This window comes from Schistocerca serialis, chromosome 9, assembly GCF_023864345.2.
Source record: "Schistocerca serialis cubense isolate TAMUIC-IGC-003099 chromosome 9, iqSchSeri2.2, whole genome shotgun sequence".
Taxonomy (NCBI): Eukaryota; Metazoa; Arthropoda; class Insecta; order Orthoptera; family Acrididae; genus Schistocerca; species Schistocerca serialis.
In genome coordinates this window covers 380,948,587-380,960,677 of record NC_064646.1, presented here as the reverse complement: position 1 = coordinate 380,960,677, position 12,091 = coordinate 380,948,587, and the positions used below count along the sequence as shown (strand labels likewise).

Below are 12,091 nucleotides of genomic sequence, written 5' to 3'. Positions count from 1 at the left end.
TGAAAGATAGAAGCAACACTGATAGCAGTACCAAAGGAACACATTACCAGATTACTCACATTTTTGGTTAGGATTATGATACATGAAAGTTCTCATTTTTGTAAAAGATGATTTCATAAAAATAAATAAATAAAATAAAATTACTAGTATGTGCCTATATAGATCTTTGACTTGCTTATTTGTATCCCCACTTGCCGAATGATCTCTCAGTTTTACGTCTTTCTAGCAACTGTTCCAGTGCGCTGGACTGTTTTTGGTAATGAATGTACACATTGACAAGAGGAGCTGATTACAAATTGCATGTTAATAATCATAGGTTCATGAGTACAGGGCACAACTTCTGTTTTTAATGTGTACTGTCTCAAAAGTTATAACAAAAATAAAGTAAACCAATACCATACACAAAAGAGATTTAATTTAACAGTTTTTTTTAAAAACAGTGTATAATGTTAACCAAATATTTTCTTGGTGAGCACATTTTTCTGTATGGTATGTTCCTATCTTCAACTTATAAAAATAAAAATATCACATGAAAACATTTTAAAAAATAATAAAACCATCAGAATGCTAACTGTGACATCTACTTAGTATTATGTTGCAGGACAGAACACTCTTTATACCTTTTTTTTCAGAATGTTAAAGAAAAAAATTGCTACCAAGTCTTCTTTTTTCTCAATAACGTACCTTTACAGGTGCCACCTGAGCAATGGATTCTTTAGCAATAGCATTTTCTTTGACATTCTTCTTTTCATCAGCTGGTGCAAAGAGACCAGCCTCCTTCGGAACAGTACTTTGCACCGTGTTCGAAGTTGAGTTATAGTCAAAATCTAAAACAAGTGTCAGCAAAGTGGTGATTTGTAAGTTAATGCCAAAAAACTCAATAAAAGCAAATTATAAAGTCTTAAAGGATTTTTTTGCATTATTTTATCGTAAACAAACTCAACATCGTTTGTCACTTTCAATCAAACATCTACTTGATTCACTCTGAAGCGAGTTTCAATGTCTGTACACTATAATATAAAATAGATACTGCTTGAGAATTATGAATCCATAAATGTGCTTAATTATCTGCTGGTGTATTGTGAAGATGACTTCATTCTCTATTCTGAAGAGTGAAATTGTACATCAGAATATGGGAAGGAAAGAAGATCAGAGTTTAATGTCCTGTTGGTAGGTTGGTCATTAGAGACGAAGCACAAGTTGAGATGACAAAAGAATGGGGGAGAAAATCAGCCATGCCTTTTTCAAAGGAACCACCTCTGCATTTGCCTGGGGAACTTTGGGGAAATCACAGAAAATCTAAATCTGGATGGTCAGACAGGGATTTGAACCATCATCGTCCTGAGAGAGAGTCTAGTGCGATAATCACTGCACCACATCGTTCAGTTGGGGACAGGAGATTAGGCACCACAAATTGAGGTGCACACCGAAACAAGATATAAAACAAAATTTGTCCTGCAAATATCAAGCCAGTGGAAATATGACAAGACAATTCTTAATGAAAGTGAAACTCCAACAGGTGATGACAGACAATAATAAAATATATCCAAATAAATGACAATGCTTAATTTGTGCTTACTCTGCAAAAAAAAGTAGAACTTCTGTTTTAAATTTTATTTGAAGCTGGAATACAAATATGCAGATGACAAAAAATACACGTAGAGGTTCACAGCAAAATATGGATACCTATAAAAATAATATCTGATACCATTCTAGGGTATGATCTCAATAGGACTGGTGCAGATGTAATGGTCATTTCATATCCTACCACCATTTCAAGATGTTGTTGTTGTGGTCTTCAGTTCTGAGAATGGTTTGATGCAACTCTATCCTGTGCAAGCTTCTTCATATCCCAGTACTTACTGCAACCTGCATCCTTCTGAATCTGCTTAGTGTATTCATCTCTTGGTCTCCCTCCATGCTGCCCTCCAATGCTAAATTTGTTATCCCTTCATGCCTCAGAACATGTCCTACCAACCGGTCCCTTCTTCTTGTCAAGTTGTGCCTCAGACTCCTCTTCTCCCCAGTTCTATTCAATACCTCCTCATTAGTTATCTGATCTACGCTTCTAATCTTCAGCATTCTTCTGTAGCACCACATTTTGAAAGCTTCTATTCTTTTCTTGTCCAAACTATTTATCCTCCATGTTTCACTTCCATACATGTCTACACTCCATATAAATACTTTCAGAAGCGACTTCCTGACACTTAAATCTATACTCAATGTTAACAAATTTCTCTTCTTCAAAAACGCTTTCCTTGCCATTGCCAGTCTACATTTTATATCCTCTCTACTTCGACCATCATCAGTTATTTTGCTCCCCAAATAGCAAAACACCTTTACTACTTTAAGTGTCTCATTTCCTAATCTAATTCCTTCAGCATCACCCAACTTAATTCGACTACATTCCATTATCATCGTTTTGCTTTTGTTGATGTTCATCTTACATCCTCCTTTCAAGACACTGTCCATTCCATTCAACTGCTCTTCCAAGTCCTTTGCTGTCTCTGACAGAATTACAATGTCATAGATGAACCACAAAATTTTTATTTCTTCTCCATGGATTTTAATACCTACTCTGAATTTTTCTTTTGTTTCCTTTACTGCTTGCTCAATATACACATTGAATAACATCGGGGAGAGGCTACAACCCTGTCTTACTCCCTTCCAAACAACTGCTTCCCTTTCATGTCCCTCGACTCTTATAACTGTGGTGGTGGTGGTTAGTGTTTAACGTCCCGTCGACAACGAGGTCATTAGAGACGGAGCGCAAGCTCGGGTTAGGGAAGGATTGGGAAGGAAATCGGCCATGCCCTTTCAAAGGAACCATCTCGGCATTTGCCTGAAACGATTTAGGGAAATCACGGAAAACCTAAATCAGGATGGCCAGAGACGGGATTGAACCGTCGTCCTCCCGAATGCGAGTCCAGTGTGCTAACCACTGCGCCACCTCGCTCGGTACTCTTATAACTGCCATCTGGTTTCTGTACAAATTGTAAATAGCCTTTCGCTCTCTGTATTTTACCCCTGCCACCTTTAGAATTTGAAAGAGAATATTCCAGTCAACATTGTCAAAAGCTTTCTCTAAGTCTACAAATGCTAGAAACATAGGTTTGCCTTTCCTTAACCTTTCTTCTAAAATAAGTCTTAAGGTCAGTTTTGCCTCACGTGTTCCAACATTTCTACGGAATCCAAACTGATCTTCGTCTGTAAAGAATTCGCATTAGTGTTTTGCAGCTGTCTCTTCTTAAACTGATAGTTCGGTAGTTTTCACATCTGTCAACACCTGCTTTCTTTGGGATTGTAATTATTATATTCTTCTTGAAGTCTGAGGGTTCTTGCCTGTCTCATACATCTTGCTCACCTGATGGTAGATTTTTGTCATAGCTGGCTCTCCCAAGGCTATCAGTAGTTCTAATGGAACGTTTTCTACTCCCAGGACCTTGTTTCGTCTTAGATCTTTCGGTGCTCTGAGAAGTTCTTCATGCAGTATCGTATCTCCCATTTCATCTTCATCTACATCCTCTTCCACTTTCATAAGATTGTCCTCAAGTACATCGCCCTTGTATAGACCCTCTTTATACTCCTTCCACCTTTCTGCTTAACGAATCTGATACGATGGAACCAACTTTTTTTATGACAGCTAATAATGCTTTCATCCTACATAAAGCAAAAAGATATAATCAAGACAAAGGTAGTATTTGACAAATTTTCTTCTGTAATACAAGAGTGTACAAAATCAGCATAGGAAAAACAAAACTGCTCAGTGGAAAGTGCTCAATAAAAGAAACAGTGTGGTGCTAGCCTAACTGCAATGTTGCACTATGCATGTCAGAGTGTTTTAAATTCTATCATACATTCGCAAATTATTGTTAAAAACAGTAATAATAATCTACACTAAAGATTTTCACTACAATGCATTTAAACTTAATAATGTTTATGTGCTAAATTTATAGTAAGTTTATTTTATTTTTTAACTAAATTAAAAAAGAACCCTTCTACTTCCGAAATTGGTTTTAATTTTTGTACATAATGTTATGAGAATGAAAAGGTAGATATTTAAAGAGATGCCGAAGATAATTATGATTCTGTGACATGCATGCTGCAAAGGGTCTAGAACTCAATGTGTTAACAAAATATCACAATTTGTCAGCATGTACCCACACAAAAAATTTATAAACACATTAAATTTCTAAAAAAAAACTGATGTTCCATATCGTGAGATACTGTTGTTGTTGTTGTTGTTGTTGTTGTTGTTGTGGCCTTCAGTCGTGAGACTGGTTTGATGCAGCTCTCCATGCTACTCAATCCTGTGCCAGCTGCTTCATCTCCCAGTACCTACTGCAACCTACATCCTTCTGAATCTGCTTAGTGTATTCATTTCTTGGTCTCCCTCTATGATTTTTACCCTCCACACTGCCCTCCAGTACTAAATTGGTGATCCCTTGATGCCTCAGAACATGTCCTACCAACCGATCCCTTCTTCTAGTCATGTTGTGCCACAAACTCCTCTTTTCCCCAATTCTATTCAATACCTCATCATTAGTTATGTGATCTACCCATCTAATCTTCAGCATTCATCTGTAGCACCACATTTCGAAAGCTTCTATTCTCTTCTTGTCTAAACTATTTATTGTCCCTGTTTCACTTCCATACATGGCTACACTCCATACAAATACTTTCAGAAACGACTTTCTGACACTTAAATCTATACTCGATGTTAACAATTTCTCTTCTTCAAAAACACTTTCCTTGCCATTGACAATCAACATTTTATATCCTCCCTACTTCAACCATCATCAGTTATTTCGCTCCCCAAATAGCAAAACTCTTTTACTACTTTAAGTGTCTCATTTCCTAATCTAATTCCCTCAGCATCACCCGACTTAATTCGACTACATTCCATTATCCTCATTTTGCTTTTGTTTATGTTCATCTTATACCCTCTTTTCAAGACACTGTCCATTCCGTTCAACTGCTCTTCCAAGTCTTTTGCTGTCTCTGGCAGAATTACAATGTCATCGGCGAACCTCAAAGTTTTTATTTCTTCTCAATGGATTTTAATACCTACTCCGAACTTTTCTTTTGTTTCCTTTACTGCTTGCTCACTATACACACTGAATAGCATCGGGGAGAGGCTAAAACACTGTCTCACTCCCTTCCCAACAACTGCTTCCCTTTCATGTCCCTCGAATCTTTATAACTGCCATCTGATTTCTGTACAAACTGTAAATAGCCTTTCGCTCCCTGTATTTTACCCCTGCCACCTTCAGAATTTGAAAGAGAGTATTCCAGTCAATATTGTCAAAAGCTTTCTCTAAGTCTACAAATGCTAGACACGTAGGTTTGCCTTTCCTTAATCTTTCTTCTAAGATAAGTCTACGGAATCCAAACTGATCTTCCCTGAGGTCAGCTTCTACCAGTTTTTTCCATTCGTCTGTAAAAAAAATCGCGTTAATATTTTGCATCTGTGACTTATTAAACTGATTGTTTGGTAATTTTCACATCTGTCAGCACCTGCTTTCTTTGGGATTTGAATTATTATATTTTTCTTGAAGTCTGAGGGTATTTCGCCTGTCTCATACATCTTGCTTACCAGATGGTAGAGTTTTGTCAGGACTGGCTCTCCCAAGGCTGTCAGTAGTTCTAATGGAATGTTGTCTACTCCCGGGGCCTTGTTTCGACTTAGATCTTTCAGTGCTCTGTCAAACTCTTCACGCAGTATCATATCTCCCATTTCATCTTCATCTACCTCCTCTTCCATTTCCATAATATTGTCCTCAAGAACATCGCCCCTGTATAGACCCTCTATATACTCCTTCCATCTTTCTGCTTTCCCTTCTTTGCTTAGAACTGGGTTTCCATCTGAGCTCTTGATATTCATGCAAGTGGTTCTCTTTTCTCCAAAGGTCTCTTTAATTTTCCTGTAGGCAGTATCTATCTTACCCGTAGTGAGATAAGCCTCTACATCCTTACATTTGTCCTTTAGCCATCCCTGCTTAGCCATTTTGCACTTCCTGTCGATCTCATTTTGAGACGTTTGTATTCCTTTTTGCCTGCCTCACTTACTGCATTTTTATATTTTCTCCTTTCATCAATTAAATTCAGTATCTCTTCTGTTACCCAAGGATTTCTACTAGCCCTCGTCTTTTTACCTACTTGATCGTCTGCTGCCTTCACTACTTCATTCCTCAAAGCTACCCATTCTTCTTCTACTGTATTTCTTTCCCTGATTCCTGTCAATTGTTCCCTTATGCTCTCCCTGAAACTCTGTACAACCTCTGGTTTAGTCAGTGAGATACTGCGAACAAAATTTTCTGCTTCTAAATAAAACTAAAGTGGAACCCTCTAGACCACATTTAAATGCACAACATGTGATACAAACAAGGATTGCTAAATGATGCTAGTGATTAGAAACTTGAGGAATCTGCTGTCATATGATGAGTATAACAACTGGTTGTGTTGATCTCACACTCTACGTTTTGGCAGTGATCAGGCCCAGGTTGAAATCATTAGGTCAAATGACAGACATGCCATCAGTGTGTCATATAAACGTGAGAAACTTGACGAGTTCTTGAAATATCTCAACAGCATTAATAGTAACATCCAGTTCATTATGGAGGTAGAAAATAACAGTGGATTGCCTATTCTCGACATCATCGTCTGCCGCAAAGGAAGTGGTTGCCTTGGCCACACACTCTATAAAAAAGGTATTCACACCATCTGTACCTGCATGCCATCAGCCATCATCCCCTTGCACAGAAGCACACTATGTTACAACCTTTGATGCATCATGCAAGAACAATATAACATACTGATAACCTTCCCAATGAGCTGAGCCACCTACACATCGTGTTGGGAACAACAGCTACAATGTTCATCAAATAAATGATGTGATCTCTGACAAGGAGCAGGGAAAAAACTTTGCTTTCATACTGTTCTGAGGCACAGTACTGGGTACAATAATCTGCCTGCTAAAAAGACACAAATCAAACAATTACTGAGACCAGTTAAAGATGCAGAATATCTCAGAACACCTAGGGGTCTACAATATACCTTGTGAGTCTGGCCAGCCCTACATTGCATAAACAATACACACTGTAGAACAACTCAAGAAGGAGTGTGAGAGGTTTTATCCCCTAGGCTAGCCAAGAAATTTGATTTGTATGGGTATGCTTTAGAAAACAGTTACTACATCAAATATGAGGAAACATTTGTCATGATTTGCACTAATGGCTTCTGGGACAGTGTAATTAAAAAAGCCATCAAAATACAAATTGCTAATAACACCCTTAATAGTGCTGGCAGCTTGCATCTCAGCAGGGCACGGGATCCAGTGAACGCAGTGTTGAAGCAGCACATCAAATGCCGAGTCAACATATGCCCATAAATGATGTCATGATAGGGTGTATATGTGAACATGGAAAAAAAATTCCTAGATTTTCTGATTGAAAATACATTTTCCCCCGCGTGAAAACACACTTTTTCCATGTTAAGTGACAGTCTATTTTCCCTCAGAAGTGTAAAATTTATCAATCCTTTCAATGGTTATGGTTTTATACAAGGGCGTAGAATTTCCCGGCACTTTAGAAAACGAAACTTGGGGAAAAAAACACTTTTGAAAAAATTTCTGATGTGCAACAACATGTACGCCGCATATTTTCGTATTATGAAAGTATAAATTCGAATTCCACCAAACATCGCATGTTACTTTCCAAAGCATTGAAATAGAGATTGAATTGGGCTTTTGTAAGCCAGTCATACCTCATGTCACGTGATCTCGCCAACTGATGACGGCAGATATTTAGAGCATAGGACACATGATGTAATCAGCCAATAGCAACATCACTTAAGTAGCTCGAACACACAAACAGGAAAAGTTAATGGTTTAAATTAATATACATAGTGTTGCTACAAGAAAAGCAAAGCTTTCACATATAATATTGGTCTCTAAGGTTAATAAGCTGCAAGAGAAGCTAAGCTTTCACACAATGTTTATCTTTTTTGTGCATGTTACATTTTAAGATAAACAACACAAGGGTACCAGTAAAATTTTAACGACGGCATAAATGTCTTATCTTCTGGGCTCGAAATTCTTCTAAATGGCTTCTCATCAGAGTTGATTTTTAAATGAGAGTCAAACGCTCTGTGGTTTAAGAAATTCATCGTACATTCTTGCACATAGTTCAACTTGCGTAAAAGGAAATTTACTTTGAAAGCAAAGCTTTTCAAACCACGATTCGCAATATTTTTCCGTGACCTATTAGAAATAGTTTCATTTCAGCAGTTGTCGGAGAGTGCCAGGTAGAAGGGACCACCACACTTGCACAGCTACGATGATGTAGGAAGCCAGTATGTTTGTACGTGTAAAACATTAAAAGATCTTACATTATGTCATAAAAGAAACAAGACATCAAAGGATACTCCACGAGTATCATAATTTCGTGAACAACACTAAAATGTGCACATTTAAAGTGCGTACTTAAAGTGCACATTCATATGTCCAGATTCCCAATGAAGTAGGCCTCTACCTGATATTAAGCTCCCCCCCCCCCCCCCCCCACCCATTTTCTTCCATAATTTGTGTGATTTCCCCATTTCTTTTCCTTCCTTGTTTTAGCAAACAATCTTGTCATCAGTAATTCTGTAACTACTCTTGGCATTGCCAAAACTTAGTCGCTAGTAATTTCACTAACCCTGCCAGAATCACCGGTTTGGTTATCCCGCAATTATTCTCCGGTTAGGCATTGTTACATGTTCATGCGATGCATTTTCCGCACTACTTTCAGAAAAGATAATACGTAATCTTTCTTACCTGTTATTCCTGTTAGTAATTTATTTCCACTCTGGTAGTCTGAATCTATGGATTTCGCTACTAATTATAACAACGCTGATCATTCACAAACCCAATCAACCACATAATGAGACAGCAATTGGCATTCATCCGTTCACTTTACTACACTCAGCTCGTATAGCCCCATCCCCTTTTGTCTGCAGGAAAGTTTATTTCTAGATGCAACGAGGATTCCCCTTCTGCTTACACAGCAAACAGCTACATTTCCGTTGCCTGAAGCAGGAGACGGTACTAAACATATGCGACTTAACTGTGCATGAGCCCACTCGTAAGTGCTGAAATGAATCTAATGTAAACAGTTGTGACATCATGCTCATCAGAGGCAATTTTTTCTCACGTAGCATTGCATAGTCTTCCTAAAGCCTATGACACATTTTGCTGTTGGCTTGTACCTGTATAAGCACTGCATTTTTTTAAAGTTTTATTTTCGTTTTTTTTCTCTCGTTCATGTTTTAGTGCTACAGTATTATTCTGCAGTAGCCAGATACAGTAATATCCTTTGTTAGAGTATCGGTTCTCACCAGTCATAATTACAAAAATTTAACTGAAAACTAAAACAATGAAAAACTCCCATGTTTTCCCCAGTTTTCTCCCAGATGAAAAATTCCCACATTTTTCCCGTATCTCCCTGTTGTACCGGGTCGTACACACCTTGCATGAGTATCAGTGATGTTCAGACAGCAGCTAGTGTATATAAGCCCGCACCAACAGCCCACTGGCCACACCAGTGTGAGGGTTTATGTCTAGGGGTGAGGAGAGGATATGAGACTGGAATAGCAGAACACTCTGCCAATGGATCCCAGAACCGTGGGCTTGGGCAGCCAATCCAAGCAGACCATCCGAGGTCTGCAGGGGTGATGAAAGTGACAGACAGCATGCCAGAGGCAGCAGACTACACAGATAAAATAGGGATGAGCAAAGGTGGGAGTGGAGAAAGCATTTCTGCCTCCACAAAATCACACACCATCCTCCTGTCAGCAACGAACTGTTGGGTGGGAGCAGGGGTCGTACTGGGACACGGGGTGAAGATGTGAGTCACGGCTGGTGGTGAGTCTGGTGCCTGAGACAGGTGCTGGAGATGGCAACAGGATGATGGTGCCATTTGTATCTGTGTTTGTGGCAGGAGCTGACTGTGATGACAAATGAGATAGATAGGCCTGGCTGCGACATCAAGCAACTGATAAACCCACCCACCCCCCCTCCGTGACCAAAAAAATCACTGTGTATCCTCCCCAGATGCTGGCCGAACTTGCGTGTCCTGACTCAGGCATCTTGTATGTAGGTGGGTGTATATGCAACCTGGGCAAGTTGCATGGAATGCAGGTGGTGTAACGGGGTGAGATGTTGGCACCCATGCAATATTTCGGCTTGTCTATTCCCATACACAGGTGTTGGCCGATATGTTGTGCAGGAGATGTGCAAGGCTGCATTGGTAAACATTGTCTGCAGGTCCTGCTGCATCTGTGTCTTGAATGTATGGATGATCCACTTAGCCTCTGCACTGGAGGGAGAGTGAAAGGGGGCCGCAGTCAGGTGTACAATGCCATAACAAAAAGTTGCTTAGTAATTTGAGTAGGCTTATCTGTTTCTCGCATGATGTGGCACACACTGAAACAACTGGACAAAAAAGTATAATCAATAAGTAAAATGGTGTGTTCCCAATTATTGGGCATATATACTAATTACAATTTAAGATCTGTAATAGGAAGGTGGATTGATAAATTCCATTAAAAATTCTAAATAAATTTTATTTGCAAAAAGCCTTTATTTGTAAATTGTAAACTTTCGTGGTTGGATATGTCACAATTAATAAAATGTTCTGACCTGTTACACTGTGGTCGAATGGATTTCAAATTAAAACCCAACTTTTCTCTCCATCTGCAGAGAACATTTTCAAGGGGAAGCATAGCTTCTCGAGTGTCGATTCACACCCTGGCTTGCTAGACTGCATTAAAATTCCACAGAAGAATGCATAAATGGAATTTTGCTGCAATCAGTGGCGAGTCAGGGTGAGAATTCAACACTCAAAGCTATGAGCCCACTTGAAAATGTCCTCTGCAGATGGTGACGAAATGTTGCATTTTAATGTGAAAGCCATTCGACCATGGCATAATAGCCCATAACATTTCATTAGTTGTGGAACCTTTATTTCTTTCCATAATCTCCATCGAGTTCAATGTAATTAGTTAATCAAGACTTACATTTTTATTCTCTTACCGTATTTACTCGAATCTAAGCCGCACTCAAATCTAAGCCGCACCTCAAAAATGAGACTCGAAATAAAGGAAAAAAAATTTCCCGAATCTAAGCCGCACCTGAAATCTGAGACTCGAAATTCAAGGGGAGAGAAAAGTTTTAGGCCGCACTTCCAAATCGAAACAAAGTTGGTCCATTCTAATATGAGACACAATTTGGGTATAATGAATGACGATACAGCTACAGTAGTATGGTTCGAGTCGTAATCTTAGCAGTTAAGCTTTACCAGGTAGCCATTGCTATGCGTCAGGCGCTCCGTCCGTATGTATACGGGTACCATTCCTTTTTCACGTGCTTCGTCTGGTTTGGATCGATTGCTTATTTTGCTTTGATCTGATAAGTGCCGTTTTCTTTGTTATAGGTGTTTACGTCACTCAAAGCTGAAAATGCATTACTGTGCTGTGTCATACATTGTTTGTCGCATTCTGATAGTGCGTGTTTACGGCGTGTTGCCGCTCGCGGCATAGCTTGCTTTTGTGCGCGCTACCGCCGCTTACAATTAAAAAACAAGAGAGAGGAATCATCTCGTTAGCGAAACAATGGCAAGAGACTGCTATTTGTTGTTACTTACACTGCTGCTTTCTTTGATAATGATCAACAAGAACCAAATAATAGACTGCTTATAATAGAACATGTTCTGAACGAGAGTTAGGCGAAAATGTTTCTCCGTTTGAAAATCTTTGCGGCCGCTTCTTTAGAACGTCAAATTCTGCACAGAAATTAGAGTCGTCTTAGAGTTAAAAATCTAGTCAGTTGCCGTGCTTCATTTCTGACTGTATCACTGTTAGGCATAAGAATAATACGAATATAAACATGACACGATACGTATATTCTTCTGCGTTTGCTGTTGTCTCTAGTTTCGTAATTTATTAGGCAGTCGTAGTTTATTAAGCAGACAGGATTTACATGAGATAGCAGGAAACACGAAAGAATACATGGCAAAATGTTTATATTCGTATTACTCTTACAGTGAAGAGAATA

General features: G+C 38.9%; 1 protein-coding gene across 1 annotated transcript in view; it reads right to left on the bottom strand.

The window, feature by feature from the left end:
* LOC126418896 (WASH complex subunit 2) overlaps positions 1–12,091 on the bottom strand; it is a 191,581-nt gene that overhangs the window by 80,404 nt on the left and 99,086 nt on the right. Inside the window, exon 11 of the mRNA XM_050085910.1 lies at positions 685–827. Coding sequence (XP_049941867.1) covers positions 685–827 — 143 coding nt within the window. The remainder of the gene's footprint in view (positions 1–684; positions 828–12,091) is intronic.